The sequence below is a fragment of the Dermacentor albipictus genome, chromosome 1 (genome assembly GCF_038994185.2).
Source record: "Dermacentor albipictus isolate Rhodes 1998 colony chromosome 1, USDA_Dalb.pri_finalv2, whole genome shotgun sequence".
In the NCBI taxonomy this organism is placed as follows: Eukaryota; Metazoa; Arthropoda; class Arachnida; order Ixodida; family Ixodidae; genus Dermacentor; species Dermacentor albipictus.
Genome location: NC_091821.1, coordinates 374834220 through 374855496, shown reverse-complemented (window position 1 = coordinate 374855496; position 21277 = coordinate 374834220). Strand labels below are relative to the sequence as shown.

Here is a 21277-nt window from a genome sequence, read left to right as displayed (position 1 = left end):
CCCCCCACCCTCATCACACACACACACACTGTCTCTCCCCTTCCCCAATCACCCAGGGAGCAACCCGATCTCGCTCCGTCCGGTATATCGGTAATCGTCGGCGACGGTCATAAATTCAGCGCGCCCAATAAACCAAGACCTAAATGAGAATGATGCCGCCTCGCCATCTTGTACGTCGCCATGACCAGTGCACCTGGCTGCATGGTGGCACAGCCCGCTACGAAATGCGAGGACGAGGGTAGCGGCGGATAGCAACGCGAGGCCACCGCACGGGCGGGAAGGAGCATACAGGGGGGGGGGCACGCACAACCGCCTGTGTCGAGTGGACGACACGCACAGCTCAGGCGCGCTTCGGTGCGCGGCCGCTACGCACGTATGTCCGGGGCGGGGTCAGCCTCTTGGATCAGCCGACACGTCGGCGAAGGGGAAAAACACCGCGCTCTCGTTCTCCTTCGCTTCCATCGATCGAACCGATGCGGGGAGGACACACACACACAGCCCAAGCATCACGGTCAAGAGCGTTGCGAAGGCACCGGGCTGCTGAAGGGGCAAGTCTGGGCCTCCGAACGCAAAGGCATGGAACAGTTCGTTCCATCTATGGACTTCATTCTCGTCGCGTCTCGATGCGACAACTCGGTTATTATAGATGATAAATTGTGAAATGCTCTATCACAATTTCTTTTTCTTCTGGAGAGCAAAGTTGGTGGGAAGTATTGCCTGCGTTTACAAACAAACTGGTTTTTCACAGCCCTCACTACAACCAGTGCCAAACCGGTTTCAGCGGGAAAACAACGTAACCGACGGGGAGATCGAAGCCGTCAGCCATAAAGTCTCATCTCATGTGTCGTAGCAGTACAGACCACACGAGAAAAATCGCTAACGGTTCAATATTTAACCAGCAAGAACACACCGATATAGCTAATGCAAACATGGTGGGCTTCAACATACAAGTGTTGGGTTTAACAAAATATTAAACCTGCTGCTAGCCAAAAAATAAAATGACCTTGCTCACGTCACTGCATGCATAACTGAAAAGGTACTGAAAGCTCCCTGTGCTCATTTAGGAAGTTGGTTTGTCAATCCAACACCTTAGGTAGAATATATTTCATGCTGAAAAAAGAATTTCAGGAGTTACTAATTATTCCTAGCAAACCTGGCGGAAATTCCAGAACCAAATGCTTCTACTTGAAACACACATACTTATTTTGTATCTGCAATCACAAGTTTGACGGAGGCCCGTCTCGTCAGGATGAAGCATGACAAAGAAAGACTTACAACCAAAGAAAACTTTTTTTTTTATAAAGCAAGACGTATCGGCTTCCATACAAAAGCCTTGTTCACATTGGGGCAATAAAGATTTAAATGCCTGTTTGAGTAGGTTTTAGCATGTGGCACAAGTACCGAGCATAAGACGGAGGGACAGTTCCTTTGTTTCTGAGCATTATTTCAGAGCCCTGCAGGCAATCCTTTCAAAATAATAGTTTGACTATTTGATGAGAAAATGATGGTCGAAGTATCAGTACTCGAATTTCACGCCGAAACCCCGACGCTGGTACGTCAGTGTGACGTCAGGGATTCCAAAGTATGTTTTCACATTGGGGCCGCATTGGCTAAGTAAAGGTTCCCGAAACTTGCCATGTTTATTATTTGGTTCCTTTCGAACACAATGTAGTCAACCTGTACCGCTATATATAGTTAGTAGGCCCTAGAAGATGCCATCGAAATCCATGACGTCGCAGCGACCAGGTGCAGGAACTTGAAGGAGGCGCCGCCACCTTTCTATTGTTTGTGTGCTTTTTCTGGCTTACCAAGTATCTTATCGTGGTAAGAGTGGTGTTCTTGGTGTCGCAGCAAGGTAATCTACTGATGCAGAAGAATTCATTTTTCTCTTTAGTGTCCTTTTAAACAGGCACATCAACCTATTTTGCCCTATTGTGAACAAGGCTCCTGTGTGGAAGCCAAAATGTCTTGTTTATCAAAAAAGATTTATTTCATCGGTGTACACCTGTCTTTGTCTTATTTTGTATCTCAAACCTCACACCTTTCCATGCTAATACGAGCTAAACAAAGCAAACATGAAAACATGTCTACTAAAATAACTAGTAGAAACCTCAATATGCTGCAATGTAAAAGTGAGTGATGCTACAGAACTGCACTTAACATTGCCAAACTATGATAATCAACTAGGCCACCTCCATTGAAAAATATATAATATATATATTGGACTGACATCTTAGAACTGACATGTTTTTGGAGAAGCATCAAAAGACGGCTTGAACACATTAGTATTGCTGTCCACTCACAAGAGCTTGAAAATGAATGAATTGAAAAATTGCATTCCCTTTCTCTGTGGAATGAAAGTTTTACTTCAACAGTAAGACATTTCAAGGTGGAGGCAAATTTGAACACCATCTGCAGCAAAATTTTGGGATGCATAAAAAAAGCCTAGTTTCAAATAAAAATATAGACCAGACCTCATGCAAAACTTCACATTTCGAATGCAAGTGGATGCGCCACGAAAGGCTCGAAAAAGCACACGTTTTTTATACCGAAACTTGAAAAATAATATAGTAAAACAAATAAACGCCGCTATTTAAATTAACAATGGCCAGAAGTGATACACGACAAAGAATGTGACGCTCCTCGGCATGACAATCAAAATTAGATGTTGCCCACGGTGCCCAGAAAAATTTCAGTGGTGACATGCTGGGACTTGCTTAATACCACTAACTACCAGGTGCATGCATAGTCTGCTTAAGTGCTATTTAAAGGCTGCTAATAAAGAAATTAGAGAACTGTCAGCCCTGCAGCTTTACCAAGATTGTTTGAGTGGTATACACTACTCATTTGTAACCAATTAACCCGAAGTGAAATTTCGTTGCAGTTGGCCTCTAATGCCCTAGGGTACAGGCTGCTTCTAAAGCCCCTCTATCAAGGAGCCTTAGCTACTTCTACCTCAAGGTGCCACCTGTAAAAGAAAAGACAAAGCAAGGAGAACTGCCGCTGCTACCTTTATGAAGAGATGATGGCTGCGCCGTGTCACGTTTGCCTAAGCAGGACTCTTCTCCAATGCGGCAGCATGGTTGGCCGGACACTGTCAGACAAATGGGAAACAATACCGTAGCATTAGGTACTGCCATACCTACCAAATGTACACTATATCAAGAATGCACTACGTTGTGTAGTAGTACAGTCTTTAATCATTAAAAAAAAAAGAGCATGGAGTGAAATGACTGCTTTTGAAGAAGGGCGAGGGTGGCAGACCGTATGGGCAATATTCATAAAAGAAGGCCGATTTGGTTTCATCACAAAACGAAAATAGAGGATGGCTACATTGACAAGAAGTCAGTCAATGCTAGTTATCTGGACAGGGAAAATTTGTGCTACCACATTACAATGGAAAACTTTAAAACCAAAAACAGGTGGAAAAATGAAACAGTAAGTAAAAGCAACTCATCAAAAGCCACAACCTTATGTAGCCAACTGTTATAACCGTAAGACAGACAAATTTAATCGCAATACAAGTGACTGTCATCCAGAGTGAACGTCACTCGGACACTGTCGCACTAGAACGTGTGATGACATTACAGAGTGCACTACACCAGAGAGTGAGTGCATTTAGTGAAATTACCTGCTTTTGCCCAGCTTGCTCAAAGTCTGCAATCTTGAATGCAAGAGTAAACAATAACAGCAAGAGAACAAAGAGTTCTATACATTTTTGCAAGTATTATTCCAATTAAATTTGTTTCAGTCAACAAAAACAGCCATCTTGTGCTTCTGTTGTTGAAGTTCAAAACTAGCTGCTATTGTATATTTGCCCTCAGAACCTTCTCCAGCTGCACAATGGCATTACTGTTACAAGCTGTTTCTTAAAATGCATTTTTGATAATAAAAAAGCAGCAATAATGAGTACTATTCAAATGCAAACACTCACTGTAAGTATTTTTTGTAGCACCCAATTGTCCCTGCCATCCCTTTGAAATGTCACTTTATTGTGCCAAGTAGCAAGTTGCGAGTGGCACTCAGTTAAGCAAAGTTCACTCTATCAAAGTGGCACTAAATTTTCCTGTCTGACAAGAGTACTAGAACGGTGCTTCCTGTGAGCGTACCGAGACTGAAATGTCAAATGATGTCATGATGTAGTGTCACAGCACATCATCGTACAGAGAGAGAGAGAGAGAGAGGGGGGGGGGGGATGAAGAGGAGCTGGGTGCAATACATAAGCAAAATTATAAACATGCACCTTGGCCATAGGACATAAATGCAGCTGCTCAATAAACTGCTGTTTCTCTTTAATAATTTAAATCTGATGGCATACAGCTCCCAAGTCAATGCTGCTTCAACTAAGTAGGTGTGATAGATCACAGGAGAAAAACAAATGCTACATAGCAGCAGCCATAACGGAAAGAGTGGTGTAGCCGAGCTCCTGACAGACTCAATGGTGCACACTTGGTTTTATAAGGTAGGTATTCATACTTCGTTAGTAAGCCAGTTAAAACAGGTGCATTAACAATATATCAACAAGATCAGAGTCCCACTGAGTTACACTAACAAAAATAATGCTATCAGGCTTTCGAACAAAACTACCAGGTCTAGTTTACATGTGCAGTACAGTCCACTGTTGAAGGGAACACTACATTATTATTTCGGGAACGATTATACCTCAGTGTTGACATGAAGACCTTGGCAATAATTTTCTGCTAATATGGGTATACCTATATCACATCATATCAAGCACTTTTTCCAATGAAGACATGTTAAGTCGGTTTAATTACTAGCTAGGTGCTCCTTTAAAGAGTGAACTATAGTGTATATAATACCAAACAAAATGCATGAAAAAACAGTTGTTGCCTTAGCTAGCAAGTTTCACTCCACTACCGCTCGGTATTAGCAGTTCCTAGTGGGCTGAAAAGCAACTATGGCAAGAAGCGTGCTGCGCTTGTACAGTGACAAACTTACTTAGCCCTCGAGATAGAAGATCCAATAATAGAATGGGTGTTAAAAGACACATGCAGCAGAGGTTGTGGATTTGGCTCCCACCAGCAGCAACCTGTCCGTTCACTTTCTTTAATGACTAAGAATTCTGATGCTACTTAAGCCTAATCTAAACTTATGCAGTTCAATACTAACAATTTAGATTCCCTTTACTTTTCTAGCTTGGATTTTCCATAATTAAATGAGCATATGTTATCAAAAAAGAACAAAGACAGGAAACCAGGCCTTCAAGTTTTCAGATCTAGAAGAAGTGCAGCAAATGCTCTAGGAAACAACAATGGTTTGCTTCTTTAAAGTGCACATATAAGCAATACATTTCCTGAAGTTATATTAAATCTTCATAGACACATCCGTCTCATAGAGGACAACATCAGTAAAGAGATATCACCTATGGTAAATATAACAAACTCATTTATTTAACATATCCTCAGGAGCATAGGCCTTAGTGGGGGAAACGAATTAAAAAAAAATAATAAAGTTTAAATAAAGTTACAGTACAGGAGCAAAAAATACAGCCATGGCTTCTGCTTATACAAGGTTAGTTATTGCTTTCACTTAAAACAGAAGATGACGTCGCCACTATAATTGCTTATATCCTAATTATACAGAATTGAAAATAAAGCAAAGAGCAGCCCAGGAAGTATTGTGCAGTGCTTCAGTGTTTGGGTGAAGCAATAAACTTTATATATTTTCTGGTGCCACAGCAGTACACCGGCCTATATTAGTAAAGTTGGTGGCAGTTGATAAAATTTCCTGCCCCACTGAAACTTACTTGCAATGGGTTATGCCGACCCAAGAAGTAACCTCCAGTGACAATTCACGACAAGAATTCCACAGAGCTTGCACTGGTACATTAAAGTACCGAGATTAGACAAGGCTCATGTGGTGTACAGGTAGCCAGGCAAATTAGGGTACCAACTTTGGGTATAGGGTATAGGTACCAACTTTGAAATTGAATAAAAGTGAATGTGTGAGCACAATCACCACCATGCATGACAACAGGCTACGGCTTTGAAAAGAAGGCATATTTGGTTATTCAGTCTCATTTTGCAGCAACAGCTTGGAAACATGGAAGAATATGACAGGTGTATTAACTGCGCAGTGGCACTGTGGAGAGAGGGCCTCCGCAACTCCCTATAATTTCTGGTGCTCAGGTGATAGATGGTGCGAGTAGTTTGGAGCCCAATTGCCTGAAAAGCGCATGCAATCCTGAGGAAAGATCAATCCGTTCAAACGACAGACAATGTGAAAAAAACATTTCGAGCACCAAGTCATGTGCAATGAATGAACAGCGCACCACAATGGAATATACTGTTACAACGCGTAAAGGTATTTTCCTGCATTTTACCACACCAATAAAGTGTTCTCATGCATGATTTTATATATGTCCACACACAGGGTGCATATGCAAACACTCATGTTATCTCTATTCATTAAACACCTGTACTCTCATAAGTGCACCTGAAAGAATCAGGTGATTTAGTGGTTTTAGGTCATCGCAGCCAATCACTTAAGTTCAATCCGTTATCGTGGACACTCTTTGGCATGGCCAGAAAAATGCCTGAGCAGGCTAATTTCATTGCTATGTGTGCACAATTTTGTAATGACAGGCTCCCACTCGTAGAAACTGCGTATGTATGATTAAAATTTGGTGCGGAGGTGGCTAGAGAAAATGAAAATTCACAACTTGGTTGATTGACGGGCATTTAATTATTCATAACTAAAGATGACATTTGAGTCAGTGGCTCATACAACAGCGAATGCGCTTTCCCAACATGCAGCTGTGCAAAGCTATGCAACAATACATGATAGACTACGGGCAAAATATTGAAATCAATAAATGCCAACCAGGCTCCTTCGGGGTATTCGGGGGAGCTGCTATGGAATACAACAAGTGCAATGGATTTGGTTGTTACAATCCCTAAAAAAAAGGGGGAGGAAAGAAAGGCGACAACGATGACGCCTCCGGATAAAAAAAAATGAACAAAGGGCCCTTTGCTTCGTTTAATGCAGTAGCACAAAATCATGCCAGAGGGTACTTGTGGGTACCCTCTATCACACCTATGTTTGTGTGGCGTCTGTGAGTTACACTGATATCTGTAAGGATGTGTCTTTCTGCAATTTCCCGGCACTGTAATGTGACTAAGGGTCTAGCGTAAGCACTTGGCTACTACAAATTTGTGTTTCAAGCTTCATTTCGGGATCGTCCTTATTACGTCCGGGGATAATTTAACATGCTACAAACCGCCGAGTGGAGCAGCCACCTAGATACCTACGTGTTTTTTGATGCCCATTTATACGGCCACCTACATTCGCTTCAATGCTTTTCTCAGAATAAACAGTCCATAACCAGCAATCAAAAATAAAGAAAATGCATGAAAAAAAGCTTCTGAACATGTTTTATTACTTCTACTGGGCGCACTTTCCTAACACACGTATGCTAATACAGCGGGACCCCGACGGATGGCCCCTGCTCCCCCGTACCATCAGTCCCAGAAAGTGCAAAACATTAGCGAGTCTTCTCTCTCACTTGGAGTCCAGTTCATATACACCTCTCATATTCTTACACCATGCTGGGAAATATCAACTGCAGTTCTGTGACTTAACTTCAGAGTGCAGCTTCCCGAAGATATTTGAAAAATTATGCAACAGAAATAAATTTTTTTTTCTCCTTTCTTTGTGACTACAGAAAACTTGGGCCATAAGCTGCAATTCTTTTAATTTTTCTATATTTTTTCTGGTTCTCCCTACTTATTTTTAAATATCTTGCAGACCAAAAGGAAATACAGAAAGTGCTTTGTGACAACTAACATGTAGGGCAATACAATGCCATTGGCTTGTACGAAGCCACACCACAGCTATTGCCTGAGCAATTCATGATGAATGATATGAATTGTATTGGAGGAAAAGAATACTTACAAAATACAATTCCTCTAGTGGGTGAAGAGAAATGATGCTAAGCTAACATTTTTCTGTTTAGTCACTATGATGCTTCACTTTCTGTCCCTCAATGCCTTAGCCATCAACTGCAATGGAAGCATTTGCCCATCTAAAAATTATTTCTTGATGTGTTATACCATGAAAACTTCCACGGGACACAGCAAAAGACATCTGGCTATGCAGTTCAATTATTTTCTCACAAGAAGACGTATGCTGAGGTCAAAGAGCACTTAATGCCTAAACAGGCATGAAAAAATGCTCTTAAGCACACACATTACAGACGACAAATGACTGTCTGATGGTTTCAATACCCCAGAGCAACACAGAACTTATGAAAGAAGCCTTATGAGCCTTATGAGCCTTATGAACCTTATCAACCACTTATGAACCCTTACGTGAACCGAAAGCACAGCACCCCAACAGTTTTTCAAACTCCGTTTCCATCAGAAGCCACCATGGCTGGAATCAAACCTACATCCTTGTCCTTAGAAGCTGACATAATACCAGATAAACCACTGCAATAAGAAACCTGACAAACCAATGATGGAAGCATTACACACGAACCTAATCCATATACTCTGTAGACATCATCATCATCTTTTAAGCTGCCTTCTTTGTTGCTTGGCCTTCCAGCATGAAGAGCTCCCATTCAAGTGGTGTATGTGCTTTTTCCTTACCGTGTCTTTTATCCACTCCTACCTGAAATGATGAGGTTATCACAAACCTCCACCATTTCCTGACCCATCTTAAGACAAGCCGCCAACAAGGTGATCACCACTGTCCCTGCATGACCTTGTGCTTTCATCAAAACCATCATCTGCCAAAACTGCAGGCTTTCCCTGGCCTACATGTGGATGACATCAAGAACTGACTTAGAAACTACAACTAATAAGCACTTCCAATCAATAGGCCAAGTTGTGAAACACTAACATGTTCCCTCCTACCTCTCTGGCAAAGCCAAATCTTGGTTTTTGAGCCACAAACTCGACCTTTCCGATATGGCTACACTCAAAAATTTCAAAAAAATTTTGGTGGTCCCAGTGTTCTTGTAGAGTTCCCAAATCATACCCCAACGAATCCTACACATCCTACACTGGAGCCATCCTCATCCTATATTAGAGAATCAACCAAAGCACGCCACAAGACCAGGTTCTTCATGGTGTTCAGTCTCTCGCAAGCATCATTCACACTGCAATTTTTCTAGCAGCTGGAATATGTAGCTGTAACATTAACACATGCCACCAGCATGTCTCATGAATGCAATACACTAATAAAATAGAGCCATTATAAAGTGTTTCATCATTAACAAGATTGCTTCGGAAGCAGCAGTGCCTTGTTTGCTAAAGTTCAGGTCTGACCAAACATGACAAACCCCCTTTACCCTAAAAAAAGACAAAAAAGGGGGAAAGAGAAGGCACTATATTATGGAGCTAACACAAGTAGTCCTTAACTTTAAACAAAATCATGCGACATGCTATGCACTGGAAAATTAAACAGCAATGAGTATACAAACCAAACATTTCTATTCACTACAGAACTACAGTCAAAGTAAATTTAACACATGCATATCGTAAAAAAGGAATCACAGACATTTTTATATATTCCACTGAGAGATGCCGAAGCACTTTCATGGCATGAAATGTCTTTTTTAATTTTTTAATTCTACCTTAAAGTTCTACTTCAAACCTGACCACACTGTACAACAGTATAATATGGAGTAAATAAAGCAAGGATTCCCCTGGCAATTTAGTTATTTCATGTTGTGCACTACAAAGACCAAAGAGATGGCTTGATAGTTAATATATATGGGTTCAAGCTATAACAGACTGCAAAGAAGTGCATGGCTTCACAGCCATATATCGAATCACTTTTTCTTTCTCTGACACACTCAAATTATTGGTCATGGCATGAGAATACTTAGTAACTTTAATACCATAACTTCAAAACGAATTTCTTTAGAAACAGAAGTCTCATTATAAAGTGGTTGTTTCACATGTGAATCACAAAAGGATTTTTGAAAAGTTTAATTGAAACCTTGCAATCTTTTGTATTATGATATTTTAAAGAGCTGACCAAGAGCTGCTAAAGGTTGAAACAAAGAGAAACAAAATTGAAAATTGGCAGCGATAATTTGCAATACAGGATGCCAGTTCTATGCACTTATTAATAACACCAAAGAAAGATCTAGTTACTAGATTATATTTCCTTTATGACACACAAATTTCTTTTCATATAACAGAATTGCAAAGGTCTCATGAATTCCACTGTATTCATTCTAAAGTTACAATGTTGCATGCTGGGCATTTGTGGAAATAAAACAAGCAGAAGCTTTCAAAGGTACATCATATCATGCATGATCTATAAGCAATGATACAATGAAATTATGGGGTTTTACGTGCCAAAGCCACTTTCTGATTATTAGGCACGCCATAGTGGAGGACTCCGCAAGGAAATTTCGGCCACCTGGGGTTCTTTAATGTGCACCTAAATCTAAGCACACGGGTGTTTTCGCATTTCGCCTTCATTGAAATGTGGCCACCGTGGCTGGGATTCAATCCCGCTATAAGCAAAGATGATTCAGGCCTAATCAGCTTACTGATGCACCTCAACAGTAAATGCAACTTTGCTAGGAAAGTACCCTCTCCTCAAGTATGTACGGTATGATTGAGTTGAAGCGGGCAACTGGGATCACTATTTATTGCAACTACCCATTCTTCAATGCATTTCAGTTTATCTGCAACATTTTTCATTACGTTCATTATAGCAGTGATTGTGAAGACAAGAGCACTGTCATCATGAACACATGAAAGGGGGCAGGAGGAATAATGATATAATTTAACAACTTTATTTCTGTGCAATATCTAATACTGTTTCTCAAGCATCCTTTAGTCAGCAAATACAAAAAGTGTGCAGAAATATGAATGAAAAACCATGATATGGACTTCTAGAACCAGCAATCTTTTCTAGCATAAATGGAAGACCAACCCACCAGATAAAGTATAGCTGTAGTCATTTTGTCATAAAGATACAAAGTGCCTACATGCGATGTGATGCATTCATCATTAAAGGCACTTTTTAAAGCTTAGGATATGCAAATGGACTTCAAAGCATGTATTTCACTATATAAAAAACAACTAAGTGGTGTGCACAGCAGTGCCTGTTATGTTCAGGTCTGCTGCACTATAATTACATATACAATGAAGATTTTACAAATTGATAAAGAACAATGTTCGGTCACATTGGCAAGTCTCTTCATAGCAAAATGGCATGTTAAAACAATATTGCACCAAAATTTTGAATAAACCATAATTAATCTAAGTTCTGTAATTACTTGAAGTAAAAACAACACTGCGCTTTTAAGAATATGGAGGCCTTAGTGCCTTAACCTAGCTTTATGAAGTATTGTCACCAAGTACAATGCATGGAGTCTAAGTAAACGATCAGCATGAAGAAGAAAAGCCAGAATCTAAATACTACCAAGGAGAAAGGACCATTTCACCTCAACCTTCACAATCATTAAGGACCACAGAGAATTCCACAGTGACTGTGTAAGGAGATGAGCAGATACATAAATGCCCAGTAGAGCCTTCCAAAAACTGCACCTTTATGAATGTATCCTCAAAAACATGTAGTGAAAATTAGCTGTGGATATTTTTGTTTGTTTGTGGTGGCCAACAAGCAATTAATGTAAGCTGGAAATCTGAAAAAAATTCACATACGGCATAGTGCAATTTGGCAAGCAAAACAGGTCAACACAGCCACTGTAACAAATGAACGTGCAATGGTGTTTATCTCACCAGTGAAACTAACCAATTGCTCAAGAAAAACTTAAACGGTGTACACTTCCAAAATTTTTATGTTATCGTGGTGTTGCAACCTGCCATAAACAGTCTAAAACTGATGTTAGGTCACTAACATGCACCATCATACTACAAAAAATATTTTCACCACTCTGCACTACTTGTAAGCTCTGCTGATGGAGTAGGAACATCAGGCACAATACCTCAAAAATAACGTACAGCGCGAAGAACAAAGACAGCGATAGACGACATACACAGCGCTCTGTATGTCGTCTATCGCTGTCCTTGTTCTTTGCGCTGTGCGTTATTTTTGATCATGAATTACCAACTATCCCAAGCAACCACCCTAGTGCACAATACCTCATTTGAGTGCTGAGCAAGTGTAGAATAACTTACCCTAAAACCAGATTTTTTATTTTTCAAGTTTTGTTAAGTACTAAGAGCACTTGTAAGGATTTTTGACACAGGCTTGCACTATTAATGCCTATAGATGAAGCTTAATATTATAAATTTAGTTATTATAAGCAAAACCAGTAGAAAAAAAAGTGGGTCCCATAAAAGTCAGTTCCTACATTGCAAAATAAGAAATTATGGTGGCAAATGGGAGCCATTGCCTTACAAAATGAACTGAAGCAGCAAGAACTTAAATGTCCCCCTCCACAACAGAGTTAGAAAATTCTGTGCTCGATGGAGCTAGAACTTTCACCTCTATATCACGACTGCATAGGAAGCTTGAAAACAAGTTTACAAATAACCTCAGATTCATGGCTGGGGTCAAATAAAGTCAACTGATATTTGCATATTTAACCTCGTAAATGCAGAATGGTTAGGTTTCCTATACTTTCTTGTGGAGAGGAGATGAAGAGCAAGAATACAGTTGAAAACAAATGAACACTGTGCCAATTAAGTTCAATTAAGTTTGCATGTACAACAAGTAAAACAAGGTCGAGAGAAGCAGTGTTGTAGACACTGTTTCAGGTTTGGAACAGGGAAATGATTTTCTTAGTTAGAATGCAGTACCACATGGGCCTGATGTGAATCATGAATGTGCCTGAAGCAATCAACACACTGCGCTAGGTAAAAACGAGGGATCAACTCTCATTTTACCAGAGCAACGTGCTGCCATGAGCAGCTGCATTAGACTTTTAATTCAGCCACACTGCGTGTATAAATGCTCCGCTCGCTTTTGCAGCAGAATATGTGTGCAATTCCTTGCCACGCAAAGCGGTGTCCAAATATCCGCTCGGGAGATTAATAGAAACAGATAGCTAAGAAGGAAATTCCAAAAAACCTGCCACGAGAGGAAATGCTGCTGACCCTGTACAAGGTCAGTCAGCTCTTCAATCCCCTTTACAGGATCGAAAGGCCAGCGCACGCGACTCGTGTTGCAGTACGTGGAAGGCAGTTGATTCTGAATTTTACCGATAACTTCAGGTGCACAGGGGGCGTTACAGAAACAAGTATCGTTCAGGACACCATTCATGAGGCTAGTCATCGCATGGCTGTCTCTCGCCCTTTATTTGCCAGGCACAAATTGACCACACTGCACTTCAACCGAAACGTAGTGGATCGCACTAACAAAACTGCGCCTGTTTTCTTCTTTTACACATCGCAGGGTGCATTAAATGCAGTAACTGTTGAATATGACCAGAGAGACGGCACGTACCGCCCGCACTCGCACACAAGGCAGTTCTAGAAAGATCCACTTGCTTGCTTAATGGCTGTGAAAGAATGTAGTGAGAGAACCCGCTGCAGCAAAATGAAACCGTAAGAGAGCGCGAAGGATTGCTTACGCTGCGTCCAATCCTGATGCGAATCCAACCTGTGGCAGTCCTGAATATCTTCCAATTTCGTTTCTTTTCTGCCCTTCAAACAGCCGCGGATACAGATTGATTAAGCGATCGCGATTCCGAAGCTTTCTTTACAAGGTGCGCTTTCTGCAGGCACGAGTTGCATTAGCCACCCACACGTCGCTCGACGAATAGGGCGGTTTTGTGCTGCCCCGTACAAACTTCCGAGGACCGCGGAAGGCAAATAAACGGAGGAAAAAAAAAAATACCGGCAAAGGTGACTGGTCCTAATCCCTGACGGAATCTTCTCAGATAGCTCGAACTTAGTTATATTTCGCTTTCTTCGCAGGCGACCGTCCCGCACTATAACGAGCTCTACAAGAAGCTCCTGTGTGGCCGCTAATGTGACCTCTCCTCGCTCCGCCTCGCACAATCGGAGTTACTCGAGTTAAAACGTAGAAGGGAAATGTCCGTCGCCACCACATACGGGCGCACACAAACACGATCCGCTACACGAGATATACGTTTTCGGACACGGTGCTCGCGCTGCGAAGCTGCCCGCAAGATTGTTGTAGACTGCCAGATCAGGCATCGAAAATAGTCCGCACTAGCTGCTTCAGAAGTCAGAGACGGGAAAAATGTCGCGAGTATCCATCGCGGCGACTCAGGATTCCGGCACACTGCAAAGCAGTACCCCCTCCCTCTCGGTGAATGCGACGGGTAGCAGTACGCGCGCTGCGCCCGCGCTATCCACTCCGCCTAGGCGGATCTCGATTACAGGGTTCTAATATAAGTTTCGGAACATCTTTGGACGACTAATAAATGCCCTCAAGAGCGTAAAATCACCGTTCCCTAGGCCTAATGGCGATGTTACATAGCAGAACACGGCTGCTTTGGGTATTTAAAGTATGCCCGCTGCTACTGTCAATGCCACCACTGCAATTTTTCTAACATCGCATAGGTACAACAGGAGAACCAACAAACACGAGCACAAAGGTATGTGACAAGGAGCTCACCTGCAAGTACGGCCGGCGATGGTGTTTTTGTGTTGTCCCGAAAACAAGGCGATTTTGTTTGACGGTAAGCTTGAAGAGCTCAAGATGGCGATAGGCAGATCACTCACATTAGCGAAGAAAACACTGCATCGCTGTACCGGCGCCTGTCAGACAGCGCATTTTGCATGGCGTTCTTTGCGTAGTACTCAGTGACTTCGAGAAAAATCATGAAGACAGTGCCAGGTCTCTCAGATGTGCATTGTCCATGCATTCATAACTATTAAGCCTACGCTCACGAACTCAACTTTGTGTACATTTGATGACGTCACATGTCGTCTGTCACAAACCATTAATGAATTCATTGGAAGCGTCTCGAATGCGCAAATTAATAAAATATACGTTGTAAGATTTTCGCTGGCGTCCGTGGGTCTCCACAGGAGCTCTAGATAAGCGAATAGTCACGTTTATCCGTCTAAATATTCAAATTTTAGCGCAGATTTCTTCCGCGCAATGCAGTGCGTGGTCAGACGTGCTACGCACGCGCACTAACAAAGTTGATTTACAGCTAGCAGCATATCGCACACATTGTACAAAAAAAGAATAATAAAGTAATGAGACGGTTGGTGTGATTCCGCAGAGTTATAACGGGACTCACACTCATTGAGGCTCTATACACTGCAGAGTTGTCCGCTATTTGCAATACGGAATTCGCAAGTTGCTTGTTCTTTAAATCAGGTTGCGCCTGTCAAGGTAATTACACATCCTTTTTTTATGTAGTGCGTGAGCATTTGTAAGAACGCACGCGTTTGGGACGTTTGTGAGCTGCATCACAGTTGTCTAAACACATAATCCCTAAATTATTTCTTGTAGTCGCACTATCAGAAGCATTTTTCCTTTTCTTATATAAAAACTTTTTGGCGCGTCATTTAGCAACAAGTCGCACCACATACGTGCCCAACCTGATGTAATTGCTCCAACACTCACGCAAAAGCACTGACATACACACGAAAAATAAATAAATAAATAAAAAAGCCCACGTCCCTGCTTTGCTTGCATCAGCAGTGCCTTGCTCTATTAAGTTCACACGAACGCAAACATGCATATCACAGGATGCTTCTTTGAGAAATAATGAGCAACTTGCTTTACTACCCAAATTTTTAATTAAAATGAAACCAAGTGGACACATCTGGCAAGACCTTTGTAAAAACTCACTGAAAAGACTATTTCCTTTTTTATACAAAAGGATTTTTTTTTCTTTCTTACAAGTACTTCTGACAGCACAGTTATGGATAAAACATTAAATTAACCTTACCAATGTACAAACTTTGGCGTACATAACGAAATCTAAAAAGGAAACCAAACAATTAATGTTGAACTGATGAACCTAGGTTTTTTATGCTTGCTTGCATACATGGTATGAGCTCATGTACAATAATTTGCACAAAGTCATTACATGTTTCATACATAACTTTTCAAAAATATCTCTGTCCTTGACATGCCTGCTGTATGGTAAAGGGAGAATTAGTTAAGTAAAAGGAGAAAGACGTAACAATAAAACAGGCTACCACACGCAGTTAGAAAAGCAAAGATTGGATGACTGCTGAACTGGAAAGTGACGACCCTAAAATGCATTCTTGATCCATTTAACTGTTAGTGCAATTTTTGCTCTTAATTTGTTACTTTCTAGCTCAGCGCTTGTCGCGTCTTACAATCCCTGTCCCGCATGTTTACTTGTGCTGTTCTGAAGACAAAGAAGTGTAAACATTCAGCCACACCATACCAGTTCAACTACTGGGTAAGGCTGCAGCTCAAGGATAAAAACAAAAGCCTTAAAACATATTTGCACGGACTAGGCAAAATATTTTTCATCAAATTGCATTTTCTGTAAAATGTTTTTGTTATGCAAATGTTGCTTACATTACCAATTCAGACACCTAGAAAAGCTGGCACAATGGCTACAAATTTTCTTCCTAAAGTCAAGAAATTTCATAAATGCTTCATAACAGCCATTGTATTACATTTGTAGTTACCTTCAGAACCGATTGAATGTCAAGTGAACACTGCAAGAAATGGCATTACCATACAAACAATATTTGTTGTTCCAATGAAGCTGTGTAACACATATTCTCCATCAGATTATGCTTACCTATATATTCTACAAACTACAAGTGTATGCCTTGCACAATATTTTGTCACATTGCATATTTTATACTCAAAGTAAGATTGCTTATATGCACTACCCATATTCTGGTATATTATTCAATACTGACATAGTACATATTCATATCTATGACCACTACATGTGCTATTTCAAATTAAATTACTTTTCAAGTTCATTTCACTTCACTCTTGAACAAAACACATACTTGCCACACCTTGGTACAACAGAAAGATAGACATATTAAGCTAGGTATCAGGACAAATAAAGCACTAAAACATTGTATCGCCCTCCCCCCCCCCCCCAGTTCATGCATATTAGCTTCAAATAATATGAACAAATAAGTGAATGTGGACACAGTGATAGACAGAAACGAGAAATATGTGCATAGACTTCCAACTTTAGTCAAGAAAGCACACAAGGCATATAAAGGATGCTGCTATCACATACGAAAAAAATTACTTTTCCTTATTTAAAACCTGCAACTTGCAACTATGTATTCCAACCAAAAGAGGACAAGCCAATTTTCTGGTTAGAATACACAGTCGTGGGTTTGAAACAAGAAAAATCAAAGCAAGTTTTTTTCAGTGACAGCTGTGTCCTTTAAATATGTTTCATGTGCTTTCTTGAATAAATTTAATAGTCTGCACTCATTCCTGTCGTTTGTCACACTCTGTCTACATTTGTTGCACAGTTCTGCTTCAAGTAAAAATAGAGCCCCTCATGATAAACAATGCAAAAATAAATTGCACCAAGGTGGAAAGTTTGGCAAGTGCCTTTATTTATTTGGTTGTAAATGACGCACTCTTTAAATCAGTGCGGAAGACAACAGCAATACAAAAAGAAAGGACACGGGACAGCACTCGTCCTGTGTCCTTTTTTGTGTTGCCATCGCTTTCCATGCTGATTCAACGATTACAAAAAGGGGCATGCAGACATGTAGGAAATATCAAAAGCATTGAGCCGTGTTTCCTTCGTTCTTCTCTTTCTGTAGCTATGCATACGGTTTAGATCCCTCCATCTTGCGTCTTGATGGAACATTCAAAATATGCTTGTCCAGTAGCAGATGGTTCACTGAGCCCTTCTTACGAATGACACTAGCTAATACTAGTTAAATTTCACTCGTGTTCCAGTAAAGCCATTCATAAAGCAGTTCGAGACAGTAGACGATTTTTTTTTTTACTAAACACCAAGGGGGGGGGGGAGGGAATTAGAGCAGCCAGACAGACAATTATGCAAAACCCATGAGGTGTTTTTATTTTCACATTTTTATCACAATTCACCTTCTTATGTCAGCCAAATGCAAACATTAGTATATAAGAATTGTACATAAAATGTTGCCCAAAAATGATTACGGTAATATACTGACTACTGTTTCTCCAAGCCATGTGACTGCTTGTCGTCACGGTGGGCAATTAGCCAAACAATAAGATGGATAAAATATAAGCTTAAAAAATTGGTGCCGTGGGTTTCTTGATGGTCTCTTCAAAAGCTAGTTCTTCGTGGCTGCTTTCCTCCTTAAAACAAAAAAGAAGATGCCATGAACACATGTAAGAACATAATGTGCGCAGGCCATATCCAAACTGCAAGAAAATGTTTGCAGCCTACAACTCCATAGTCTTACCCCCTTTCCCTGCTAATAATTTCCACATAAAGTCACTTGGGGTGTGCACAGTACCCACTGATAAAAAGATTTCATGACATAAGTTTTGTCTGCTACAACTATGGTTTGACACAGTTAACCGGGAACCATAGCCAAGGGAAATCGAAATAAAGGAAAAGTGGAAATTTTATATGGTCCACAACCCAACGAAAGACATGAGGTGAAGCAAAAGTAGCACACACATGACTATTGTCTGTGGCCAGAAATTATGATGAATAGCAGCAGAGGCATCAAAGGTTGTATAAGAACGAAACTCCCCAAAACACAGAAGAATAAGTAGAGTTTGGCCTTCATGGTTTCTGTTTCCCCCAAATTTGCATACTTTTTTTCGTTTTTTTTTTCAACTTAAATATTTATCTGTGTGTGTGGATATATTTGTCAATTAACTTCCACAGACTTTTTCATCCCCCCCCCCCTGCTTTAAAACGAAAACACCGAACCCTTGTAATGATTAAGGAACCTACAGCTTCTAAAAGTGCGTGCACGCACACACGCATGCGCAAACACACACACAACACACACACGCATACATGCACGTACGCACACACACATACACACAGCACTGGTATCACTTCAGGAGTTCAGGAAACGCAGGGTAATTTGCTACAACCCCCAAAATTTATTTGCAATTGCTTGAGCAGGACACCTAAAAAAAATACATACACATGCACATCCAGTCATGGCACGCATAAATATATGATATTTGACCCAGTCATTTTATAGAAAAATTCACTTCATGTTCAGCCAAAAATATAAGCTCCAAATTGAAGCAGATAAGTACATTAAGCAGGGCTGTACCCAACTCAAATGGTCAGAAATGAAGCTCAGAATTCAAGTAAAAGCTAGGCTGACAGTGATATTAGGAAAGTGCCACAACATACTCTTGACTTTGTGTTGACTTCCTTCACTAAAGTTTAGGCAAAGTTTTATGTGTCTCAGTGGTTTCATAATTGATGAAAGTATCACTGCTATTGAAACTTTAAATATTAATTCACTGCAACCGCAATTATTTCAAACTGCAATTAATTCAAAGCAATCTTGGAATCTTGGTAGGCCCACTATATTTGCAATACATTTTAATTCTGCTTGACTTGGACGTGTCTTCTGCCTGAGTGAAATGTTTGGTTCCTTGGACAACGCATCACTGAAGCAATATGACTTCTGTAAACAAAAGCAGCTCGAAAAATGATATTCATACAGCAATTAATGAATAAAATATGACTTGTGCAGAACATCTCTTGAAATGCCGCACATTAATAAACAAATCAGCGACTGGTGTGGCTAATCAGGCGTGGCTATAGATTGCAATGTTTTTAAGGAATAGAGTTAGTTGCGAGTGACACCATTTCCTTTTGCCTGTGTCCTCCTTGGTGTGTTGCATCATTTTTCATTGTTGAAGCAGTGACAAGCAACTGTGACAGAACACATGCTGTATGCTGAATTGCAAACCTGTTCACACAGTGTTTGTTAGCTTTACACGTGCACAGTTATTCTAATTTGCTTATATCTGGTACATGCTTTAAGTCATACTCTTGCTTGCACCACATTTAGCTTAAACTTTGAACATTTCAAACAAAAGCCATTGTTTCCAGGAATTTGAATTACCGCAAAACTAGGTAATGTATTTAGAATCATGTTGGAGAAACCTGCAGTAATAGGCATGGTTAATTTGGTATACTTCAACAGATGGCTTTTCACAACATCCTCTATTAACAGCATATGCAGCAAAATCTTGTTTTGTCCAGTGTATTTCTGTCTGGGTTCACCATATGTACCAGGTGCACGAAGTACTTGAGAACGTATTGACGACTTTGGAAACAGCAACAATATTTCAGACCGGATTAAATCTATTTGTTCAAAATGTTTTGCATTGTCCTTTTCTCTCAGTGTTTTTGAAGAGAACTTGATGAAAGACTCTCCGGCCTCAATAATTTACTGAATCCGGCTGTCTGCTTGAATCAGATAGTGCTCGTTAATTTTAGCCACTGCTTCTGCAAGGGCTCCCTTTCGCATGTTTTTAGCAATGTCTGGCTGTTTATGAGTCTCCTCCTCAGCGATGCCCCCATACATAGCAGTATAGCAGGTTTTAAATATGTTGAGAGCTAGGATGTCACACTGATGGTGATGGGGCCAAAAAGTTCGCATTCAGCCATTCCTTAGTATAGCACAGGCCCTGTTGGAGGAATATCAGAATGGTAAACTGGGCAAGTTGGTGAGCATTCATTGTATTGCTACAGCCCTACTGGGACAAGGCCAACATATGTCCTGTTTCGTTTCTGCTTTCTTCAGTGCTTGTCCCAGTAGCACTGTCGCCAGACAACTGGGGAAGCAAGCCCATTACAGAGGTGTGGCACGTAATGACCCTGCACAGAAAGCCCAATTTCTGGCTCTGACATCCGAGGCTGCTCTGAAATGGCCTTCATTGGCTTTTTAGAGTTCTCACTCATGATGCTGTGCATCTGCTGAGAAATCAACAGCCTGAATAATGTCTCACCACTGCCAGTGCTAATTTCTCTTTGTCACAGATGACAATTGTCAATGAACTTCTTTCTCACACCAAAAACAAAGGATTTTTGCCACGTTCAAGAAGGTGGCATTCTCCAAGTCTCTGTGGCCACCATGTAAAGTGACTAGGACTGCATGCAGCTTTCATCTTTCATGTCAGCCTGCAAGCTGCTACCCTGGAATAAATGTGCTAAATAGGTGACGGAGGGCTGGTGAGTGTAAAGTGCCTCAACAGACAGAATGAGAATATTGCATCTATGGCAATTCAAATACGTGTCCTCAAATACCTCGCACCCCCTGTATTTGCATGTGCACATGCACAAACAGAACACTCGGCAGTGTCAGACAAGAGCCCATGCACACTCATGGAGGAGGTGCCTACAGGTGATTTTCAAACTGCCACAGGATGATAAGATGAATGTGGATAAAAC

The 21277-nt window shown here is 40.8% G+C and overlaps 2 protein-coding genes across 12 annotated transcripts in view; both read right to left on the bottom strand.

Moving 5' to 3' along the window:
- Positions 1-14973, bottom strand: part of Tlk (Tousled-like kinase) — a 166673-nt gene extending 151700 nt beyond the window's left edge. Inside the window, exons 1-2 of one of the 2 annotated variants that reach the window (XM_070531916.1) lie at positions 14542-14973; positions 3011-3094 (exon numbers count right to left, since the gene is read on the bottom strand). The gene's annotated coding sequence lies outside the window, so the exon portion shown is untranslated. Of the gene's footprint in view, positions 1-3010; positions 3095-13528; positions 13740-14541 lie in introns of those variants that run through there. The other variant, XM_070531917.1, reaches the window with a different exon arrangement.
- Positions 14974-17909: 2936 nt separating this feature from the next.
- Positions 17910-21277, bottom strand: part of LOC135901762 (platelet binding protein GspB-like) — a 115868-nt gene continuing 112500 nt past the window's right edge. For all 10 annotated transcript variants that reach the window (XM_065431610.1, XM_065431609.1, XM_065431604.1 and 7 more), the window contains one exon: positions 17910-18195. In XM_065431610.1, the coding sequence (XP_065287682.1) occupies positions 18164-18195 (32 nt within the window). In that variant the 3' untranslated portion in view covers positions 17910-18163. The remainder of the gene's footprint in view (positions 18196-21277) is intronic.